Raw genomic sequence first — 25513 nt, forward strand, 5'->3', positions numbered from 1 at the left:
GCTGAATTTTCCATGAACTCAATGCTTGGTAACTTCAACTTCTTTTTATAGCACCGTTCAAACACAATATGTCCAAATTGGGAGGAGATCAGGCAAATAGAAAGTTTTGCAGAGGATGTTAATGAGATTATAGTTTAGATTACTCTGGAAATCCACATGCAGACGGATGGACAGAGTGAATTCACATGAATGAATGAACATGTGCCCATCTGTCTTGCTTTCACTTTAGCAGAGAGCAGCTTTGCAGGATGATGAATTTGTAAAAATACTCGTATATGTCAATGAACGAATGAATGAATGAACTGGACTGAGACCCAAAGCTGTTAGTGAGAGTGTGTGTGTGTGTGTGTGTGTGTGTGTGTCCTGCTAATGGACCGGTAAATTTCTCAGACACACACTGTATGTAAGTCTGTCAGCGTTCAGCTAGCTGTAGCTGGGATGCCTGCATCACATGTGGAAAGTGAAGAAGAAACTGGGGGGGGGGGGACAAAAGTGAAGTGAGAACCAGAAAGAAGGCGACTCTCACTGTGTGTGTACCAGCAGATAGAGGACATGTTTATAACAATATGCTCCTCTTTGTAAGACGCCTGCAGCTAGCTGTAATTTCCTCCACTACTGCAAAATTGGGGCTGCTTAGAGACATATTGACTGGCGTTGCTAGGATACCATTTTAATTGGTGGATGTATGAAGCTAGGGCAAGGTTGGGAGTGGGGAGTTGGGGGGCAACGAGCTGCGCCTGTGCTTCCTAATCTAGCAGATAGAGGCGTGCTGTAGAGAGACAGTGTGAGGTACAAGTTGATACCTCTTGAGCTGTGAAATTAAAAATGTGCAAACATTGTGAATGTTTTATTGGTTGCCATGACCGAAAAGCGAAACTAATACGAATTTTAAAAATAAGGGGAGCGTCTCCAGAGAGCGCGACCTGGGAGGCTGAGAGATGACGGCATATTGTCAGAAGCTGTGCTGCTCTGTTCTGCTCTGCTCTCACTTGATCTCTCTCCTGCGACACTGATCAAGCTGCTTCAAGCTGAGCTGCTAGACAAACTGAATTATAACCAGATCAATACCTCACTTACATCCCCTCTTCCACCTGTCTGTGTGTGCAGCAGCTGTCCTGTCATGGGTGACATACTTTCTTCCAAACAACAGCGGCGTTACAATACATTACTTCCAGCCATTAATCTTTCTTTGGGGTTTGTAAGACAGAGATTTACTCACTCATTACAGACTGATGGATGTTCAATACAGTTACTACCATCCTTTGTTTACCTCTGCCCTTCTACTTTAATGGAGTTTTAGCTTGTAGCTGTGGTTGTTGAAAGAGTCTGGATTCACGCCAAATGACGACTCATCCATTGCCAGGACGGATGAATAAATAGAAATGGATCTAAATATTAATAAACAATTGGAGGCCTTAAAAGTCCATCAATTTCAGGATGATGGTGCTTACTGTATATAAATATATATTTTTTTATATTTATTTATATTGCATCTTGGTCTGTCTTGGTCCACATACATGTTCCTGTAACAATGGATTTTTCGTATAAGTGATGCTCAAGTCATTTCCTGTTGTCACAAAGCGAGGTGTGTACCCAAAAGCACAGCTTCAATGATGAGGTTCAGTTTAGCAGTCTTTAATGCTTGCAATTGTAGACAGACAGGTGGAAGTTGGTACACAGGTTGAGAGAGCAACAGTACAGGCAGGGGTCAAGCAATCAGCAGGAAGTTCCAGGCAATGGTCAAAAACTCAGCAAGGCAGAGTCCAAGTACAAAAAGCAGGGAGCAGGCAAGGCAGGGTCAAGACAAGAACACGGTCTGGTACTTACTGGGTGCTGCAGCATCAGATGTGCCAAAATAAAACTGGGAATGAGCATAATTCATAAACACAAAAGTGGATCTGTGATGTCTGTAATTATAACTCGTACTGGCACACATTTAACACAAAACATCTGTCTCACCTTTGATATAGAGGAGTTTGACTCCATTATTATTCCTTTTTGTAGAGGGATTCGAAGAAAACAGGTTTACATTTCTCTATCCATCTGAAAACTCATTTTTCATTTCTAGCCTGGCGAAGTTTTGTTTTCTTTAATCACTAAGTGCCTATGATGGACTTGTAACACATTCATAACCTCCTGAAAAAAACTGCCCGAATCATTTTAGTTTTTTCAGACGTGGATCCTGGTTTGGTAATTGTTTCGCAGCATATTAGTCATTAGTGAGTCATCAGTGCCTCTTTGGTAAAATGGTACCACAGGCTTAAATGTTATAATAATAGTTATTTTTGCTGCTTGTATTTTAGACAAATTTGAAATCACGATCACGCTGTGGTTTGAATTTCATTAAGAACCAGATTGACACACACACACACACACACACACACACACACACACAACACACACACACACACACACACACACACACAGGCGTCTTCTAAGTCTGTGTGTGTGTACATGTGTAGAAGCCATTGCCTGTGATAATGGAAGTCAATACAGAGGCCTGTGTGATTCGCCGTCTCGTGGGATCATTTGTCTTTTATTAGTGTGGAGTGCAGCAGAGAATGGCTGACTGCACAGGAACCTTAATTGTCTCCCTGAATCACTGCACTGTGACTTGTGACAGTAAAGCTGACATGAACGACTGACTCCACTCTCTGGACGACATATGTAGTCAATTATGCTCATACGTTTAATAGTGAAGTATTACAGACGAGTACTTATGTCGGGCCTCTGGCCTTAAACGTGGCAGTGCCGCGAAGGGAAGTCGGCAGTTTAGTACATTATTGGTTAAATGTGAAATAGTACAGTAAAGCAGAGTGTCAGAGACCAGCTGGCTGTTACTAAGCTGCTCTACGTCACGTGTTGCTACACTTGTCAGGCCAGCATTCCGTTTGCAGTAATTGAAAGATTCACCACAACTTCAGCAGCCGTGAGGGCCAGATTTCATCTGCTGGCTCTGTGTACTTCATTAACCTGCCTTTAGGGGTGGGGCGATGCATCAACGCCACTGAGTACAGTACCTCAAGTATCTGCAGAACCAAAGCCACCGAGCACAGCAGCTTTGTCTCTCAGCCCAGGTCTTAGACCCTGCAGTACAGTAGGTTGGCCATAGTCAGCTTCAACCTGCTGCTGGAATGAGGCTGAAGCCCTTTGCTGCTGCTGTAGTTACTGTAATTGTTGTTGGATATTACAGTTTTGAAAAAAAGCACTGCAAAGGAAGCAAGCACACAGAACATATGTTCTTCTGTACTGAACGTCCCAACTTTATATTAGTGTGTAAGAGTTGACTGTTGCTGTTGCTGCATTATGTCCCACAGACTGTTTCATAATTACTGTACATACTGTAACGCATCCAGTCTGGCTTCGCATCAGCTGCTGTGTCTCACAAACCTCTGAATGAACTCGCTTGTTGTTTAGAAGCGATTGGTTGTTGTTTCTGTGCTAATTTGGGGTCTGTTTGAACCAGGAATGGGGCAAATACCACATACGGTGCCAGTCTGCAGCCATGGCTAAACTGTTGATCTGCAAAATGCATCTGTGCTTGTGAATCCTTGAGTGGTCCCTGTAAGCACAACGAAGGATAATAATCTTTTTACTACACATATTTTATTATATATTTTGTTAAATTCTTTATTTTGTTTGAATGAAGCTTCTGCTTTATTGATCTTTTGACCTTTTTCATGTATTAACTATATTTATTTGTTTAAAGAGAAGATTGTTAAAGATTGTAAAATTATAATGGTTAATGAATTAATGTGTTCTTAGTTCAAACAGAACGTTTTTATAGAATTTATTGATCAATTGACTCATCAAAAACAATTGCCAATAAAATAATGATTTGGTGCTGCCCTAATGTGATCGAGCAACATAAGGGATCTGGGATTGACCCCATGACACCACAGTATCATACAGTATCTACCTGCAGGTAGAAACTGACTGCTACAGTACAGCGGATTAAAGAATACCTCTACCTGAGAAGTATATGCTCCTAAATAATTAGTCAAGAGAGGCACAGTTTAATCTAGTCAAGGGTCTAATTCTGAAAAAGCTAAGTCTTACTGTGTCTAGTTACAGTAGCTATGTTAAGACTGAGCCATCACTATTCAGGGGAGGCTTTTTTAACGACCACTCCACTCCCTAAATAATTAAAAGGCAGGAGAGATAAGGTCATTAGAGTTGAAGCAGGAGCTCCAGTCTTATCTGAAGCAGTCAACTCCTCTGACAGTTCACACCGTCAGCAGTGCAGCGCAGAACTCCTGTTTTGATGCTGATATACTTTAGTCAGAGTCTCTTTTTCTGCGTCCTCCTTATTTAAACAAACTTTAAATGGAGAAGATGAACAGTTAAATATAATTGGTTGATGTTGACCTGCTGTTTCTATAGCATCCTTTGTTTAAGGCAGGTGGGTGAAAATGACCAATGGCCAGTGGATCAGATACCGTAGTTGATTAGGTTAAAGGCAGGGTATTCTGCTCTGGTATTTCTCACTCACTCTCAAACACGAGCAGTCACACGGTCACTCGCTTCCCCCGGAGCTTCTTTGTTTTGTAATGAAAGTACTGTAACAAAATATTCCAGTCTTCAAAAGTTACCTTGTCTACACAAAGTGTTTTGGATGTGTGTGTCTTCACATGTGTGTTGTATAGCAATTAAAGTACTAACAATAATAATAAAATGAAATGAAATGAAATTGCACTTAATTGCCTTCAATTAATATGAGGCAGAGGGCAAAAGATAAGTATTATTTAAGATAATTATTTGACCAAAGCCCGAGTGTGGCTGGATGATGGAAACTTTTGTATTTAAATATTTTTGAATTTTAACACAGGTTTTGGTAGCAGGATTGTTAGACTTTGGAGCAGCTGGTTTGCAGTTCAATCCTCCACCTCTCCTTAATCTATTATGGTGTTTTTATGATTGTTACTGAAAAGTCCTTTGTTTTTTATTTGGAAATAGTGTAACTGCCCTTTTTTTTGTTTGGGCCACTGCCCTTCAAAATATCTGTGCATGACCCTGGTTAAAGGAGCTCTTGGTCCAGTTGGTACCACATGAATGGTTCTGGTAGCAGAGCAGTGAATGATACTGACAGCTCAGATGCCGGGATGTCAAGATGCTGCTGTGTTTAATAAGAGAAGGTGGCTAATATTTCAGCTTAGCCTTGTGATTTTCCTGCTGAAACGAATATAGTAAAACCACAAAACAGCACTTTTATGTCCCAGTGGGATGAACCTGAAGCTCAGAGCGAAGGGTCCAAAGGCCAAAGGAGTCTGGACTACAACAAAGTTTCAAGCCAAAGTACAGCATTAAGGGGAGAAGAGGTAAAAGCAGAGCGTGAAAGGTTGTGCTGGCCTTCTCTGCAGCTGTCAGCACTTCACCTGTCAACACAAGATTTGTGCTAAAAAATAAATCAGTTCCGAAGGGTAGAGGGAGTAGATTGAGGAGCCGTGGTCTGTGATATGTGAAGGACAGGCAGCAGAAAGAAACTTTGGATTTCTAATGTGCATTTGAAACAAAGTTCAACCAAAGTTCGTTTGAAAACTGATTATTTTTGACGCGTCTTTTTGTTCCTGTGTTTCCCCCAGGTTTACGAGAGGGGAACCAACGTGGAGCAGTTCGTGACCCGCTTCCTGCTGAAGGAATCAGCCAATCAGATCCAGTCTCTGCTGAGCTCGGTGGAGAGCGCCGTAGACGCCATCGACGAGCAGCACGGCCAGTCAGGGTGAGTGGGGGACCATCGCTGCCTCGTCACCCTTTGCTTCCCCACGGATTATGTTTTCACCCTTCAGCCTTGTTTTTATTTACCATGCTCTTCTTTTTGGTCTGACCTTTCATTAGTCATCTACCTGCCAAGATGAGTCCACGGACGGCTGAGAGGCGCAACAAGAACGCTGTCCCTGACTATCCTCCCAACAACAGAGTCAGCACCAGGGAGGCTGTGAGGACCATCAACACTGCCTCAGGTGACACACATGCACGCACGCACACACACACGCACGCACACACACACACACACACACACACACACACACACACACACACACACACACACACACACACACACACACACACACACACACACACACACACACACACACCTGTACTGTACGATTAGCACCACAGCCTCAGCTCCCACTTTAATCTCTGTGGGCATGTCACTGGGCAGTAATCAAGCCCTGACAGCTACTCAGCAGTTTTTCCATCCACACACACTCCTCCAGGATTTATTACGAGACCCCTCAATCAGCCGCCCGCACGAGTCCAATGCAGCAGACGGGGCAGCGCAGATAAACGGGGGAGAATGAAGGCACCAAGTTTAGTGAGGTGAGATGTTGGAGAGGAGGGGGGGGAGAGGACAAATGGAGGAGTGACTGAGGGACTGAGTAAAGATAAAGCATCTCTTAAAGTGGTAATCAAACCAGTAAGTAGGCGCCCAGTCAGCACTTAAGAGTGGAGAAATCTGCCACGTACGGCTGTTTAGTGTGCGTGTGGCCGCTAAAACACACACAGCCATTCAGCCGTGTTATTCATGATGTTCATTAGGAACGCGCAGCCTTCTCCTCCTTCAGCTGGTAGCTGCACACGCTCGCCTTGACACCCACTCCAGCAAATGACCTGCTTAACAGATGACACCTCAGAGGTTGTAGAGATATGGCATCACTTCTTTGCAACACCGGCTTCACAGAGGGAGAAATGAAACAATGGGCGCTGATGGAGGGAGGGATCTGAAGAGAGCAGGTGTGAGATGAGGAGCAGCCTGTTGCAGCCGATCCTCATCTCTATTAAATGCACCGCTTCATCTCATGTTGTTCCCCTCAAAACCACGGCAATCAGAGTGTCAAGGAGGCGAGACTACAACCGCGGCATGCCAATACCCAGAATGCATTGCAATGACAATGACGATGGCGAGTTAAAAAAGCATCGTAATAAAGTCAGCACATTGTGACCTGTGTGTGCGTGCGTGTGTGTGTGTGCGCGTGCGTGCGTGCGCGAGTGCGTGCGTGTGTGTGTGCGTCTTGACAGGATCGGAGGGATATTTCCTCCCAGCATGTGCTGCCACGCTGATCGTGTTACTGTTTGTAGCCCTCGTATTGATTTGCTGGCTGTGAGGCTCCGCTCATACTATTTGCCCAGAGAGTTTTCAAACACTATATTAACAGATGTCTGCGTTATTCCATCCTCTAATGCGACTGCTGTGCGTGACGCCCTGAACCCGGTCAATCCCAGACTCCAGACACCTCGACGCCTCGAGATCTCCGGAGAAAGGAACCACAGACGGAGTCAGTGACGCTCTATACTGTAGAGGTGCTTGAGGATACAAACAGGCCGCTGAGGACATTCTGGTGCTGCAGCATGGATCTGTGGTTTCATTCGTTTCTGACTGGACTCGGCTGTCATTTCTAATTTAATAACAAAGACAGAAGAGCAAACTCGCACCTAATGAGAAATAATGATATAGTCTCTGTTCAGCCCAACAGAGAGCTTCATGCATGCTGACAGCAGTGTCAGTGCTATTACAGTACGCAATATCTAGTTTTGAATTTGAATTTGAATTTTTATTGGAACTAAAAGAGTTGGATTAACGTGTTACACTAAATCTTACACATTAAACGTAAACGTGTTGAACTGTAGAGAATGTAGAAAAAACACAAAAACATTTAGTTATTCTATAAAAATGAGCACAATTAAGAAAATGGTTCAAAGGCACAAACTATGGTGGACTGAAATGTTGACTACACAATTGACAAATATGTCGCTGTGTGATAAAGTGAGAAATCAACACCCACCTGTAAAATGGACTGTTATAAAGGTCACATCTGACACAATAGAGCTGCCGTTGATTCACAGAGTGGACGAGACATTGATTTAGTGGCTTTTAATCGACATGCTGCACATGTGACACATGAAACTACAGGCTCACTGCAGCAGCTTATTGTTCCTGCACACGTACATGTATGCAGTCGCCTGAAGCATGTTGTGGATTTGAAACATGAAATAAAACCGTAACATTTTGCTTCGATGCAGTTGGGTTAAAAACACATTCGCTCCAGTTGGATGAACATCTGTGTTTCTTTTTGGTGAGATCGCACACACAGATGTAGTTTGGCTCTGCTGTCACATTAGGATGATGAGCTTTTACTCTGACTCAGGGCCAACAAATGACACTTTACTCTTCATCCTGTGCTTCTAAAAGTACATCCTCATACACAATACGTGACAGGAGCAATACCCTTTGTTTTAGTTTGAGTCTTTTCAAACGCTCAGTGGCCCCCGAGGGACAAAACACACACAAGACTAAAAAGAAACAGATGCAAAAGTGAATAAACCCAAAGACAGCTGGGTTAGGCTTCAGCACCACCCGTGACCCATGTGGATGGGACTAAGCGGTAGAACATGGATGGATGGATGAATATTTGACCCCAAAACACACATGTTGATCAAGGCAGTGCAGACAAGAGACATCCTGGTTCACTGACAGTGACATAGAGGTCCAATAAACCTGCTGCTGGGTAATAAAAAAGCCTGTGGTGAATAATGCATAAGACTGTGTAAAACACTGGGGCAGTTAGCCTCATAGCTCTTAGCTCCTGTATTGAGATCATCTGCCAAATGTCACAACATACCAAGTAGACTGTAAATCTAACAACAATACGGGTCCAATAAACCAAACCGCTGCACAAACCTTCTGAATATTGTAAGGAATGACACTGAAGACGGGCTAAAAGCAAAAACTTTGAGGAATTTCATCACAGTTTTGGGGTTTTCAAACTGCTTATGACAGTTTTTCCAGCAAAACTAAATGATGAACAAACATGACATTGAGTCATAATTACTGTTTACATGTGATACATGTGACACTGCTGAGCCTTGAGAATAAAGCCTCGAGGCCTTTGTTAAATTCTGAAGGACTTATGAGCAACGTTGCATCTGCAGCACCAACTTTTCTTGACATCTTTTTTCTTCTCTCGGGCGTCTGAGTGGCAGCTGTTACGCAGACGACATTCAAAAGTTTGTGCCAGGGATGCGCCCTGGTCTCATCCTGAGCAAGTGAGCAACTTTCTAAGTGCTCCAGCTCCAGAAAAATCGATTTATGTTGGAAGAGTGACAGCTCAGACTGACAGGGTTTTTAGTTCTTCCTCCTCTCAGGGTCCAAACACCTGCCACCTGTCATCTCGGGACATGTTGGAGATTAGAGTTCTTTAGAAAAGGCTGCTGAGCTGCATGTATAGTCATTAAGACTGAATTGTGAGTGTTGTTTGACTGAGGTTTACATGGTGGCTCATATTGGACCATTATGTGAGTCCAACCCAGTCAGGTCCCTGACTGTGCGTCAGATGTTTCATTTAAACCGTGGCACCGGCCAAACGTGATGATGACAGGTTGTGTACTGGGCAGCTGTGGGAACAGCACACGCTCCTGTCACATTAACAGCTATTCACAGATAAGTGCTGGACAGTAGCAGCAGCTGAGAAGTAAAGCTCTGCTTGATTGCAGCATTTCACAGCTGCTCTGGGAATTCACATGGAACAGTTCCTGGTCATTGTTCTGCTATAATGGAGCAAACTGCGGGCTCTGCTTCCCTCAGGCAGATAAATGGGGTTTGTCCTGCAAACACTGGAGTGTAGTGAAGTTAAAACTGTAACTGCGGTGCTTTTATTGTTGTGACTCAGTACTTTAATCTGCATACAGTATGAGGCATTCACAGGCTAAGTAGGAACTCTACTGACCTTCACTAAATAAGAAGGTACATCAAAATCAGGAACTGATTCATACGGAGCCTGGGAGAAACACATAAAGTGCGTGCATTACCAAATAAAAAAACAACGTTTTATGGTGAAACTATATTAAAGTCATTAGCAATGTGTCCAAGCCCAGACCCCGTTCATGCAGTAAAAGCTGGGCACTCAGTCTTTGGCTCGTCAGAGCAGGTATTTCCTCACTCTGTTCACTTATATTTGCTGATTACAAAGAGATGCAAATGCGGCACTCTGTGCTTTTGTTCGTCTCACATTGCAACTTAATCTCTTCACTTACTCTCCACCTCTGTGCTTCAGGCTGTAAAGTAGCCGTGACAGTTGAGGACCTTCATGTCAGCTGTGCTTTGTCTTGAGTCGGGACAAGTTAGTTGATTAATGGCTTCCATATAACCCCCCCCCCCCCCCCCCCCCCCCCCCCCCCCCTCCTCCTCTGCAGCCTCCTGTCATGTGTATGGATTACTCTTGAATCACTACTTTATCATTTTTACTCTCAATCCAAACCTCAGCATGTGAGTTTACATGTATGCTCATATGTGAAGTCACCTTGTAGTAATTATTCTACTTTTCATGTACTGTAATAATAAAAGCACTTCACCAGGAGTAAGAGATGGGCTCTCTCACAAGGCTTTGAGGTAAGATGGACAGAGCAACAGCAACAGCGAGTGGGAGATGAATAGAGTCAGGAACAAGAATGAGGATAAAAAAGCTGAAAATACTCTGCAGCCCTTTCGGGTTAACTTGATAACGTCGCTGTGTGCAACACTTTAACACATCTAGAGGTTTTATAAGAAAAAAACTGAATCTAAATGGATGAAACACAAACACACACAACCATCAAACGTGGGAAAAGCAAGCGGCAGTTACCTCACACCAGTTTTTCCCTGTCGCTGTATTGTAAGCTGCACAGAGCCAAGATGCAGGATGAGCCTCATCATCACAGAATATGACCGACCGAGCTACAGCATCTGTCTGAGACACAATGGTCCAAGGCTCACACGGAACATCGCAGAGGACCCGCATGATTGGTATCAACACATGCTGACAGACTCAGAAAGAAAAGTTCAATTAGGCAGATGTAGAATAACTGAGGAGAAAGTCAAAGGAGAAGCACCCACCCCCCTCCATCCGCCTCCCTCCACTGCTGCTGGGCTTGAAGAATGTAAGTCCTCACTCACATAATTGACTGGGCGACTTTCTTATTTTTTTTAAATGACCACTGGGCTTTTATCTGCAACTGTCTCTATGGAAACAGACTATGGTTTAGTTGATGAGTTGTGTGTGTGTGTGTGTGTGTGTGTGTGTGTGTGTGTGTGTGTGTGTGTGTGTGTGTGTGTGTGTGTGTGTGTGTGTGTGTGTGTGTGTGTGTGTGTGTGTGTGTGTGTGTGGAGGGAAGGAGGGAGCTTCTAATTGACTGGCTGTTAAAGCTTTTAATGAAGAGCGTGCAGCCAACTCGCCAATTAGCTGTGCTGGGGTCATCAGGGGATGGGAGGAGGATGGCAGTTTAGAAGAGGGGAGGCAGAAGAGGAGGAGACAGAAATATAGGTGAAAGGAAGGTGAAAGGAGAGGCGCCTGTTAAGAGCAGGGTGAGTGGCGATGTAGTTACACCAGCACACACATTCTGGTCTGGTCTGGTTTGTGTTTGCTTTGTTCAATGAACACACATTAAGGTTCAACATTAACAACATCAACAAGGTGTCTTCTTTAATCATTTATATTGTTCACACCGTTGTTCTTTTCTATGATCTGTAAACACAAATGAGCCTGAAACACCCAAGTTTGGATCACACAACGTTAGTACTGTACGGACTGGATCATCAGCAGACCCTTGGCTCTGACCTCTGGTTGAAAAGCGTCTGTACCTGGTGTTTGTTTGCTTTTGGTTTCTGCCGCTGATGAGTTTGAGCTGTGACTCACTTCTGTGTTCCTGCTCAGGAAGTTTTTCTTTAAAGGGTACAGTAGCTCGTGTTACCTTCACTGCTCTTTGGACCCAGTGCCACACACAGTAACAGAACCACCTGGTGTCAGAGTCTATTTAAAAATGTTTAAAATGAGTCTATTTTAAAATGTTGCTTTCCAGGACACAGTTGTTCAATTGATTCTTAATATGAATGACGTTTTATTCATATTATATAACTTTTTAGGAAGAAATTTGTCACCATGTAGTTCATAGTTAGTCATTTACAGCTATTTCTTAATATTTGGTCTCATTGTGAATAAGATATGTTGGTTGATCTGAGTCAAAGTCTTGAATGATCAGTTAAAGCCAAACACTGGAAACAAAAAAGATATTTGTAACTGTGGTCAAATATTCCACAGGGTATCTTTTAATTGTAAGGATTAAAATACAGTAAGACGCATGTAGAACCAATCGAAAAAACAATTTAAATACAAATCAGGTGAGATCATTTTATCATGTCTTGCATGTATTGTTATTGATGCACTGGTAATATTCTTTTCTTATGAGCCAAGCTAATTATGGAGAGCTCTGGGCAGTTGTGTGTCTAAGAATTGTTCGTTAATAGGAGCCAATTCAAACGAACGTCCGTGCCTTTACTGTCAAGACAACTTCTGGCTTCAAAACGGATATAATTGGCTTTAATTTGTCAGGGACCTCTTTACATAAAACATGGATGATGGTTGGCTGGTAAAGTATAATGCTACTATACTTTATTGCAGTTTGGATGAAGCAAAAACAATGAACACAAGTAATAAATAAGAGCATCGTTCAAGTCAAACCTCACAGGCTGGGTGCAGAATGAGCTATATGACAATCTGCACTTTAGGGAAATTAGATTTCAATATATATGGTAAGAGCTGCATCAGTTAATATATATTCATATTACTTCCACTCGCTATTTCAAGACTGAATGGGTGAATGTGTGTGTTGCAGGTGCAGTGGAGGTGAGGAAAGAAGGTCTGGAAGCTCAGATCAACCGCCTGGCTGAGCTAATTGGACGACTGGAGAATAAGGTAAGAAACACAGACATGTCTTGGTCACTAGGAAGACTTACTGTGATTATGCTCCCTACTGTAAATACTGTACCGTATTCACAGTAGCACAAATTCCAAGTGCCAAACATATTTTGTATTTTTCCATCGTGCCATTTATCTCCAAAAACACACATTAGCGGGCCAAGTTGTTGGCATTCTTCCATTGCTATAAACAAACAACATCTGTGAATATTTATGGATTTATTCCTGTTTGTGTGTTGTTTGCTTACCAGTAAAGTGGGTTTTTACAATCACAGTTAATCAATAATGAGCCTTATATTGATACACTCACAGAGGTAAACATAAGCAAAATGCAGATCAACATTGATCTACTGAACAAAGAGCAAACAAGATTCTCAGAAGCTGCAAGTCCCAGCACTTGTAAATGCAGGTGGATGACTGTATAGGTGTGTTTAGCTTCATTCATCCCTTAGAACAGGAAAAGTAAAAGAATCAGGGAGTAATAATAAGGCAAAGAGTCGTAAATCCTGATACTGGAAAGGAGAGGGTGGAGAAGTGGCTCTTCTGCAGACACACAGAAAAGCAGTCAAACTACTCAAAGTGTATGTTCCCACACATGCTTCAGCTCAGATGCATTTTCCTCCTCCTCCTTCCTTTCTCTGTTCGTTCTCCTCCACTCCCCTTGTCCTTTGGTCTCTCTTGTTCCTGGCCATCCTTCCCTGCATCTTACTGTCGCCCGTACCGCACGCGCTAAGGCTAATGGGGTCCCGGTAGACTTGGCTGAGAATAAGAGAGATCTAAGAATAACATGGGCCTCATGCATTTTCAACAACCTCTTCCTATTCTTGTCTGTGAGGTTTGTCGGTTGGAGGGACTTCATGGACTTCATGTCTGCGTTTAGAAAGTAGCAAACCAAAACATAGCTGTTTTAACATTAATAAATAAAGAAGAGGAAGATTTCTACGTTTAATAAATTTTAACAGAAGGTAAAATATCATTCAGTAATTGTTAGATAATAAATCAGTTATCAAAATGTAGTCAAAGTCAAACCTGACAGAATATAAGTTAAGAAATCAGTAAATTCAATATGTATCAATGCACAGAGTACCATTCTTATGAGGTCCATTGAGTGACTTGATTGACCCCCCCCACCCACTCACACACACACACACACACACACACACACACACACACACACACACACACACACACACACACACACACACACACACACACACACACACACAGGTTTTCCATCATGTTCAGGCATCAGACATTTGGTTAACGTGTTGTGTCACAATAGTTTACAGAGTTCTGACACCTAGTACTGGACACCAACGTCAAACGCAGTTAATTTCACATTCCAACCATGGAAAATAAGGTGTTGTTTTATTTTTCAGTTGTTATGTTCAGATTATTTTTGACGTAGGTCAAAGAATTTCTTCCAGGTGAGAGGACTGGATGTTAGAAGGATGCTTTTAGAATAACAAGCTGCAGAACAGCTAAAGCATTAGACATTTTTAATTACATTTTCCTCAGAACCTCAGCAGTGTGCAGGAGGACTTTATTGAATGTGACTTTGTCTCCTTGGCTTCATATTACCCACTGGATAGCGTCTGCAGGAGGAAATCGTATTATTACAGTGTGCCGCGTGAATCAGGAATTGTTTACAGAATCAAATGTAAGACAGCTCCACACCGAGGGCCTGGTGCGATGAGAAGAGTGCCCTGTGTTAGCAGCAGGAAAATCCTGTTACCTTCAAATCCACCAGAAAGTGGCAAATTCATGCTTGCATCACCAGGCACCTCTGAGTGCTGCACTCAATTTCTGGTGAATTTGCCACCAGAAAGTGGCAAATTCATGCTCACTCTCACTTTTAGACTCCGTCACCGTCTTCCTCCTCGCTCCCCTTGGTAGTTTCTCCTTTGGTTGCACAATATCACCAGGCACCTCTGAGTGCTGCACACAAGAAAAAGTACTTTCTTTTCTGCGAAAACCTCAGTCTCTGAATAGAAATTCTTGATTGTAACTGCATATCTGATAATACAGATACAGCAAAACCGTGTCTTTTAGAGTGGAAAGTTGCTTTTTTTTCAATTACAGAAATCCAGTTGGACAATTTGACGAGTAACATTGTATCTAATTAAAAGTGTTGTCTACCAGCTTCAGGTCTGGTGAAGCGTTCAGTCACAGTACAACATGTAACACATCTTGGACCCCGAGCCCAGCAGCATTTACTGTATCATTCTGAATTCCTAGTGATTTAAATAAGTCCTGCAGTAATAACACAAAGTGGAACATTGGCTCAAAAAATCATAGTAGATCAGGAATAAATTATGGAAAGACTGGAATGGAAGTTATTGAAATAAAAACATAATCTTAATTAAGGACATTCAAGAACAGGTAAACAAAGAACTTCAGTTTGTCTTTCATGAAAACACAGGTGTGTATTTAAGTATTTGAGTGCAACAGAAGCAAGTAGCTTCATTAAATTGTGTCTACGGTACATAATTTAAATGGAGAGAAGTACATTGTGCTCCTGGGTGTGTTTGTGTGTAGCAGACTGTTTAAAGTCATTCTCACCATGCAAGGTCAGAGTAAAGCAAGCTACACCACCGAGGACAGCTGTGATACAGCTGTTACACAGGCTCCATTAAAGAATTGAAAAAAAAGAAAGAAAAATATTGACTAATACTTTTAGTGGAGTCTCCTTTGGGGTTGTTGTGCAGCATCTGGCTCAGTGAGGCTTGATTTCGCACGGGCACTGCAAAGCCAAGATTGTCTGAGGCCAAAGCTTAAGCAAAGCAAGAATGAAGCCGTGATGGAGTTTGATCTGAAACCATTGTTTTTAAATATTAGAAGTGAGGTCTGCTGAACACATTACTACTACAGGGCAGAATGCATTGGGTAAGCGATGGCACCACTGGACTTTGAAGCTGAAGGAAGTTAGTACTGAGTTGAAACCTTTGCAGACTTCTGTCCTTTTAGCTAATAGGTTGTTCGGCTGCATCTGGGATCAGATGGATCGGTTTTCATTAAACACAAAGTTGTGTTACATGCCAGTAAGAAAACAACAATTAAACAAGAGAAAAAAGATAAATTTTTTTTAAGAGACAAAGAAGTCCAATGAAGGTTGAACTAAAATCCAGTGGCTCTGAGCATAACTCTGACTGTAGTAATGGTGCTCCTCATGTCCGATAGGCAGATAACTGAGCACCGCAGTGGATTATTCTGGTCCATTCCCAGCTGTCATTGGCCTGAGGTGGAGTCTGGGCAGGTCTTCAGTCCATCACGTAGACAGACAACCATAAAGGATCATGGGTCATCATGCGTCACCCAATAGCCTCAACACGTTTATGTTGAGGTAATCTGAGCACTGACACAGAAAGAGCCGGTCAAGTCCACTCATGACTCATTTGTGCATTGTGGCGGTGCTAACCATGGTGCAGGCTTCCTAAAACCGGTATTCTTATATAAACTGCTGCATGGAATTGATTTAATTTCAAACTCCATCAGTTCACTAAAAATGCAGATTAAGTAGAAGGACTTGGTGTAAATGTTCACTGTGCAGCGAAGAGCGTAGCCGCCAGTGAATCCACCTCAGAAATAATTTATTTGTGGATCACCTGAACGTTTCTGAACGTGTGTGTGTGTGTGTGTGTGTGTGTGTGTGTGTGTGTGTGTGTGTGTGTGTGTGTGTGTGTGTGTGTGTGTGTGTGCGTGCGTGCGTGTGTGTGTGCGTGTGTGCGTGTGTGAGACCTGCACGCTGAGACAGAGCCCGTTGCCTTGACTTCCCCTGCTGCGTCTGGTGAAGGTGTCAGCTTCCCTGTTACCCTGCAGACACCATTCATTCACAGCTGCTACAGCGATGCTCATCAGTCGCCTTGACGACAAAAACCTGCGGCGCTGGTTGTGATTTATTAGGCTCGGTTTACATAATTCTGATTCACTTTCACTGGCCAGAGAGCCAGAAATGAAACGTCTGAGCCAATTCACACCCCACCGTCAGCCCACCTGGTTTCTAATGCCTTGTCTGAACAGCCTCTTATTTTATGTTTACAATACTGTATATACTGTATTGTTATGGTTTGGGACGACAACATGCTCCACGTGGTTTTCATGTAGTTCCAGCAGGTTTAGTCACCTAAACAAGTCCTTAACTTGTAGGATGAAACCAGAGACACATTCTAATTAGTCAGCTTTCATTTTAACACGGCCTTAAAATGACACATCTTATAACAAAAGTGAAAAGGTTTTGTTTGCTTTTGTTTTGTTATTTACACACACAGCGTCCACAGTGTCTGCTAAAACAAAAGCCACAGCTGTGACTTTAAAAAGTGACCGAGACCTCATTACTGTACATACTGAAGACTTTCTATCCCTTCCGTCATGAAACATCAACTCACCCTTATTAAACCTGAATGTCTTGTTTCATTTTGTGACACTATGCTGTTTATGTGTGTTTGTGGCATGGTGGTGTAGCGCTTAGCGCTGATGACCTGGGTTCATTGGGTTTGTGTGGGTTCTCACACACAAACACATGCAGAGAGATCAATATGAGTTGTGAAAGTGCCCATGAGTGTGTCGGCCTGTGGGCTGGCGATGGACTGGCTACCTGTCTGCCCTAATGACAGCTGGGATTGACTCCACACGACCCTTACGAGGCCAAGCGGCCCAGATGACGGAGGTGTAATCTGTGAAAGGCTGAGTTGAGGCCGCCCTGACCCTCAAGCAGACACTGGTTGGGTTGGGCTGCGCTGTTACAGGGTTACAATTTTGCATAAATGTGTAAAGAATTGAAAAGACAAATTCAATTTCAACTGTGAGCATCATCATCAGCTCAAAGGAGCCAAGACGAGTAGAGAAAATTCTTATTGGACGGTTGGACTTGAGTGGCAGGTCTCCACAGGCACTCGGTGGACCGAGAGGCCACCTACAGTATAGTTTACATCTGTGTGAAATCTGTCCATAAATATTTTTGGCCTGCTATAAAACTGTACATATGTGTTGTGTGTAGATGGAAACTTGACAGACATAGCAACAGTAACTAAGGAGACAGGATGCTATAAAACTGTCTTTTAACCAGTTGCTGCCCACCTCATCCTGAGGCTCATTGTGTTCACTTTTGTTTAGGATTGTGTTATTAGCATGCATCTGCCTCCACCTCAGACCCCCACTCCCCCCCCCCAGCTCCATCTTCTGTGTTCTAGTCCGTGTGCCCCCAGCATGTCCACTCACACCTGTTGTTGCTCGTGACTAATGCCTGCTTCAAGCTGTTGTGTGTGGCACAGTAGCTCCTGTTGCTGCTCTTGTTTATTGACACGTTGCCGCTGTTGTTGCTGTTGTTGTTGTTGTGCTTCTCCTTGCAGACGGTCTGGTTTGATCTGCACCAGAGGCTAACAGACACAGATGGCACCACCAGCGCAGTAAGTAGACACCAGACGTGCAGCGTCACTTATCCACAGGCCAAACACCACGGTAGCACACAAGGTGATTTCAGAATTAACTCAGCAACCCTTCAATCCAGAATGAACCAGACCTCAGTTCTGTACCTGCCCCCTAGATGCCACTCTTCAGATCTATTTCTCAGAAAATGAGAAAATGAGGCTGAATAATTCATAGATGTTAAATATCCTAAATATGCTGAATAGAAAATTCGTTCACTATTTTAAGTGGAAACAGCAGGTTTCATATCATCACATATCTGCATCCGTGGAAACTCCCAGCATATTGGGGATATGTGATTCTCCATGGTGATCATCAGCGATTTTCAGTCAGACAAGCTCAGCTATTTGACGATGTTTTCAGATCTAATTTCATCCGGTGCCTGTATGTCTGAAGCGGCAAAGAGCAGAGATAAGAGACTCAGAGGGCAACGACTATGCCAGAGTTTCTGAACAACCAGAGAAACAATCTGCTGTGAAAAATGTGGAATTATTAAAGTGGTGAAGTCGGATGAAGGTCACAGTATAACAGCTGTGTGGGCTGGTCTTTTTTAAAAATGTATAAATAAAAAATAAAATAAATCTTTCAAAAATAGAAAAGATAAATGAAGATTTTAGGAGTGTGTCTACTGACAGAGAAGACGCAGAGCTTTGCTTTCACAAAGGTGTTAAAGCTGTGATGTATTTAATGAAATCGAACTGCAGTTCACGTTTCATAATTCTTATTAATTTTTAATTTTCGTAATTTGTAATATTCCTTTAATGTCCATTCAGCCATACTAATCATCAACAAATAAATGCTAGCTACACTACAGAAGCAGAATAACAGATCATTAACCTGTAGCAGCTAAAGGTGACACTCCACTGAACTCTAAAGATGTCCATGATTACTTTATGAACAAGCGGATCAGCTTCATCAAGGAAATAATTAAGTAATTGCATAATCCTTCATTAAAATAAATATGCAACACAGAACCTGAGGCCGGAGGAAATGATTAGGGTTTGTTTATACATAATAACAAATAATGCACAGAAAATATTCTCAACACAGAACATACTCACAAACCTATATAGATGTTAAATAGATAAACACCTAAAGGAATAAATAGGATAATAATCCTTTCACTAGTTCATAGAACAAAGCAAAGTGGGAATCAATGGGAAGAATGAATGTCAACATGTTTGCTGTTGGTTGTGTGTGTGTGTGTGTGTGTGTGTGTGTGTGTGTGTGTGTGTGTGTGTGTGTGTGTGTGTGTGTGTGTGTGTGTGTGTGTGTGTGTGTGTGTGTGTGTGTGTGTGTGTGTGTACGTAATTAACAGAGCTGGTAACTGATGAGAGCGAGAAGGGCCAAAATATTTAGGGAGAGACAGACAGAAACGTCACACGATCCCCAGATTCGTTTCTAGATTTGCGACTGCTTCATCACAGTTTGAAGAGCAGCGCGTCCCGTTCTGTCTGCAGACCTGCGTGATTATCCCCGGTGCTTTTAGCCACAGCGGTCGGGCCATTTACAGCAGGAAGCAGCTCCGACTGCACTTTCCAGTTGTCATGGGCACAGACGCAGGAAGATTATCATAGGATATTGTTCACACTCATCAAGACGCTCCTCAAGCAAAACCCAGAAGCAGCAGCAGCTCTTAGAGGCTCAGTAATAAGACACTCAACTTTATAAACAGGTGAAAATAAATTCAAAAGCTTAATAATTCTGAAAACAAAATTAAAAGAAAACCATTTCCTTAAAACACGTAAAGCAATAAAGAAGTGGCTATTGGCAAACATCTTCATTCTGTGGTTTGTTGGGCAGCTTTACTAAACATACTGGGGGGAAGTGAAGTAGAACACACTTCACCCGAGTTCTTCTTCACACAGCATGAAAATGTCTCTAGATATGAAAGACATCATGATACTACAAGTTATGGTTTTTAGATTCCTATTTGTGGCTAGAACATGAAGGTCAAGGTCATGAACAGTTCATTTATGAATAGCAGTATTTATTAATACTGCGTTTGCCCACTGGTGGTCTGATACAGTGAGTTCTAATGTCTATATGGCAAGATGTTAACCTGAGGTCAGTGTAACCAAGCACCGAGCTTGAAATGGCATCAGCTCACGTTAAGTGATTTAGTTGATTAATATAGAAAGAATTAAAATGTTAATAAACTGCACATCTGCAGATTTAAATGAGCTGTTATACAACGTTTGAACTGTACGTACATCTGTTTATTTCTAAATATTTGTTGAGGAAACGCCTCATTCCTCGTTTTTTTGTTGTATACAGAACCATAGCAGTTGCTTCTTAGATACAGAAATAAGTCTTGAACATTGATCCTTATACACTGCAAGCAACTCAGTAAATGAGATGAAATGAAACTAGATGCATCATAATCAGATCGTAATATTTCCGTGTGCTGTTCGCATCTTCACATTACACTTATTGCACACAATCTGTTCATCCTGTTAAATACATCCCGCATGTGTGTAAATCGAAAGTAAATCAAAGTTAAATGATCCCTTAAAGGCCCAGTGCAGCAGATGTGTTCATTTTCTTCATCCATTCATCCATTTTCAGCTGCTTATCCAAACACGATTTGCTTCGTTTGAATCAGTGAGTCTTTCTGCTTCGCCTTCTTCTTCGGTTCCTCTCAGGAGATTCCAGGTTGCTCCGAAGCCAGGGTGAGATATGGGATCCATCAGGGTTTTCTCCCAGTTCGCCACACCTCGTAAACAACCCCCCAAGCTACAAAGACCCAGCTCATAAAATAGAAAACCTTTATTTGACCCGCAATGGGGAAATTGCCATGTTACAGCAGTTTAGCAAAGTGCTGAAAAATCATATACAGGTGACGTGAATACAGAATTGTAGTGAGGAAAAACTACCAAATGCTACAAACTGCTCCTGTGAAGATGCTGTGATCCAGGTGAGATTATCTGGTGTTTTTTCACACCCGTGTTGAATAGACTCGAAATAAGAAAGGAGGAGTTGGTGAATGTGGAAGCCACAGCTACTGTGACACCTCCTACGCCCCTTCCTGACTCTCTGCCTTGAGGAGTGGCTCATATTATCTTAGGCTCAGATAAATAAACTACTGCAATAAACATTTTTCACTTTTTGAAGCTAAAGCTGCTAATCAGTCTTTTCCAGCGTATACTAACCAAGGTAATAGAAGATCGGTCTTTAACCCTCACCCCTATGTCCACGGGAGCGCATTTAGGCACTCCTAGCTTAGACCAGCTGACTCAGGCTTGTTTGTTGGAGACGTGGTGCTGTGTGTGGTGGGCAGAGCTGCTGTCAGTGTCCAGGTAACCCACGTACATACACTGGTTCCACCCAGCCCGTCCTGTTGCTCAGGATGTTTGCCAGCGTGTCCTGTGATTGTGGGACCTTCAGGGCTGCAGTCTGCTCCAGTTAGGGGCTCATGCTAACTTTACACAACTGGCACAAGACTGATCTCAAGATGTAACAACTTTTTTCATTTTGCTGGTCCTGATGTCAGACAGGAATGTCTGCCCGACCTTCTTAGTGCTGATTCTCCGGTTGTTCTGTACCTTATCCATACTGTACTGTACCTCTTGTCCCCTTTGTCTATCCATCTCTCTGCATTTAAACACTGATTCCATCCAAGAGGGTCGTGCTCCTCTTCACCTTTACACAATCTCATCCTGTTTCACAGCTGACTCTATCCTCCATTCTAGACCAGGTGGATGATTGCCCTCACAGCCTTTCATTCAGTCCATCTTCAATCCTCCCTCCGTACACCTCCATTATTTCTATCACCACACAGGGCATCGTAACAGCGTAATGACTGACACATAACGTACTGTACAGTATAAATTAGAAGGTGCTTTCAATTCGAGCGGAAACTTGTGAGTGGCTGCTCACAATGTGAATCACTTGGAGTGGATAAATCAGTCGTATACAGATTCTTCAGGCTTTTGATCCCCTGAGATGCACAGAGAGAAGTAATAAAACAGAAGGTGAAGGGCAGATTACAAAGTAATAAAAAGAGATAAATAGGAAGGAGAGGAGAAAAGATCTGTTTTTAAGACGGGATGTTTTTAATAGCATTGGGTGCTTTTGAAAATCTCTCCAGTACGAATGTATGGTTCTTTCCTCCTCCCCTTTTGTTCGTGCGTGCAGCGTCTCTGCTCAGCCATGTTTATCTAAATGAAACACATAATTAAATAGAAGGCACTCGGCACAGAACATAAACCTACACCAGAGCTCAGCTATTTACCATCCTGCAGAGCTGCAGAATTTGTAAAAAAACGAAAGGAATGCAAATAGTTTTTTTTATTAGCATGGACAGTGTGTGAGGCTGCACTTGTGTAAAGTATTGTAGAGTTTACTTCTCTACATGAGATCTTTATGATTATTGTGTAACAAACCAGCTAATACAGATGAGATCACATTAATTTGATACCAGTTACTGTATACACACCTTATAGAAATGTGTGGAAGAACAGTGAAGTGGTAACAGGTTTGGGTTTAAAAAGTCTGAGTGTGATCCACAAAAACAGAGAGAGTTAAAAGATTGGACTGAGTGTTACTGGAGGATTCAAGCTGCTCCTGTGTGATGGCTTCACTATGCGCCTTAAACATATACAGTAGTGTGTGCTATAATAAGCCGCAGCGGAATGAACCATACAGTCAGGAGGGACGTTCAAGTCCACGTGAGCACCCTAATGAAAAACAAACCCAGAGGCCATAAATATGGATATTACTGTACGAACAGGTCACACGCTCTCGTCCACCCGGCCCCGCTCTTTGTATTACCCATAATTCATAGACAGCACCACCAGTGCTGACTCAGACCAGAATGAGATGTAGTGTGAAATAGGTCCCTCCTCACGGCTAATGCCAACTGCATATAAAGTTCTTCATCCATTTCATTCAGCAGAGAGCCGTTCAATCCCTAATGTAAATGTCTTATATAGGTCTGAATGCAGGCTGGATTTGTGCAGAGTCAGACCAACCCGCTGGCAAACGTTATTGTGCCGTTTGACGACTGCACGTAGTATAAAATAACCTCAACCATTTTTTTTTGCATTTCCCAAGTTATAAAAAACAATCGATTTTCATCTGATGCAGCTGCAGGTAAACGCAGCTGTTTTTGGGAAATGTGCTCTTGGAGAGAAATGAGCAATAGAAGGCAGCCTTTTTGACTGTTTTCTATTTAATTGTCTGTATTTAGGGTTTTACACTAATCTTAATTGCAGTTCTGTGTAGTATTAAAAGGTCTTAAAGGTCTTAGATATGGCATCGTGAAACCTGCAGCCGTGCTCCAGTGGAGCGGTTGATTTAAGCTGCCTGGAAAGGAAGGCGTCAGGGCTAAAGACGCTTTTCACTGCTCACACCCTCCCTCCTCCTCAGGCACTGCGTTACTGTAGCTCTCTTATCATGAGTCGCTTCACTTTGCTAACTGTTGATTTCAGCTCCAAATGAGCTCCCGTCCTCTGCTTTTATCACTAAGATAATTCTAGTCATTTTTATAAATTCAATGGATTTTTATATCAGAAATGATGATAATATACTAATAATATAATATATAATAGCCACACTAGGATTCTCACAAAGAAGCCAGTTCAGCAGTGCATCACCCACTGTGTGCAGTTTAAATGGGACAAGGCATTAGCTAAAAGCTAAAAAGGACAGAGCACAAGGACAAATGACTCTTTATTGAATTCACTGATGTTTGAATATCCAACAGGGTCGTGAATATTGCAGATGATGAAGCTCTCGCAGTGTTTATGTCTGTGTTTAAGTCACAGATAGTGAATTATTAAGAGTGAAAATGTGTCTGGGATAGAGTTCACCCCTCCATAAAATAAAAAAGAGTACTAGAACTGCAGGTACAGGAATGTGAAGCTGGTGGAGTTCAATACAGTTTTTCAAAAAGCAAGTAGTTAGTTTCATTTAGCCTTTAACTGTGTCTGATGCCATATGACATAATACATATTGTAAAATATGTAAAAGTATAATATAGCCTACCAGACCAGAAGCGTTGCTACACTATGCGACTCATTAAAGTCTAACAGGTCCATTGATGTTTTTAGTGTCTGTAGTCTTCATATGTGACACTTGTTTATGACCACAATTCCCAGATGTGTGGTTGTTTTGTGTAATCCAATAACTGTACATTAATCAAACCACACCACACTGCTGCTGCTTCTCACTCTGCTCGTCTGCGTGTTCCTCTTCCCTTATTACCTTCCAATGAGTCCATGGAAGCGTCTGAATCCAGTCCTGTGACTTAGAATCACATTTGTACGTTAAGATTAATTAGTTTGGAAATCAAAGAACTGGTGCTCTAGTGCTAAACATGGTTAAATTTAACATTTAATTGTACAGAAACATAATTTTTGACTGCGTGCGTGCGTGCGTGCGTGCGTGCGTGCGTGCGTGCGTGCGTGCGTGCGTGCGTGCGTGCGTGCGTGCGTGCGTGCGTGCGTGCGTGGTTGCGTGTGCTCCATCCATGTGGCTTAGCTTCTATATTACTCTGACTTTCCTGGCTATTTGTTAAAGGCTTCTATCCAAGCCCACTTAAATGTCTTTCAAATAAAGCCGTATCTTGCTTCTTGGAACACACACATATTTAACGTACGTATTTAAATGACCGATCATCAAAGTGAACAAAATTGTAATGCAGCACAATCCCTTTAAGGCTTTATAAGTCAGGTTTACAGTGAGAGCAACAGAAGGAATATAAGAAACAAAGCAAGCAACAAAATTACCCAGAGGAGGACAAAAAGCCAGGATTAAAGCCCTGAAACACACATTTGTACACACAAACACAAAGTACAGTGTCAGCTTCTTTTTGTTGCAGCTCTTGATGGTCTATTGGAGTCGGCACAGCGTCATTTCACTCACATATAAGGCTCAGTGAACATGAATCATACTGTCAATATAACTGAGGTACTATGGACAATAGGAGGGGGAGAGTGGTGCAGTAAATGGAGGCCAGAGATGCTTGTGAAATCTTTAATTCAGAACGTGCTCTGACTTTATTTACTGAGTTAAATTAATCCTAATAAATCATAGAAATGCTTGCAGCTTCTGCAAAGTGATTGTTTGCCTTGTACAACTGGAGGTGCTCCTTTTCTACACGTCCTGCCTACGAAGCGTTTACTTATTACTTATTATACTAGGTGTCTAACAAAAGGTCATATTAATCTGAGAAAACCTGTAAATCATCTCAATTCTGTGGAATCAGGTTAATTTGATGTCATATTGCAGGAGCTTTTATCACCTGTTGAATATTGGCTCCAGTTTATTCCACACATAATCTAAATTCAATTCATTAATGTTCCATAATAAGCGGTGCAGCACTTCAGACTTATTGGGGATGTGACAGCCCTCGTCTG

General features: G+C 42.4%; 1 protein-coding gene across 2 annotated transcripts in view; it reads left to right on the top strand.

Moving 5' to 3' along the window:
• Positions 1-25513, top strand: part of necab2 (N-terminal EF-hand calcium binding protein 2) — a 72758-nt gene that overhangs the window by 35219 nt on the left and 12026 nt on the right. The window contains exons 6-9 of one of the 2 annotated variants that reach the window (XM_029152847.2): positions 5583-5719; positions 5836-5960; positions 12646-12725; positions 18077-18133. In XM_029152847.2, coding sequence (XP_029008680.1) covers positions 5583-5719; positions 5836-5960; positions 12646-12725; positions 18077-18133 — 399 coding nt within the window. The remainder of the gene's footprint in view (positions 1-5582; positions 5720-5835; positions 5961-12645; positions 12726-18076; positions 18134-25513) is intronic. The other variant, XM_029152848.3, reaches the window with a different exon arrangement.

Source organism: Betta splendens, chromosome 6, assembly GCF_900634795.4.
Source record: "Betta splendens chromosome 6, fBetSpl5.4, whole genome shotgun sequence".
NCBI lineage: Eukaryota > Metazoa > Chordata > Actinopteri > Anabantiformes > Osphronemidae > Betta > Betta splendens.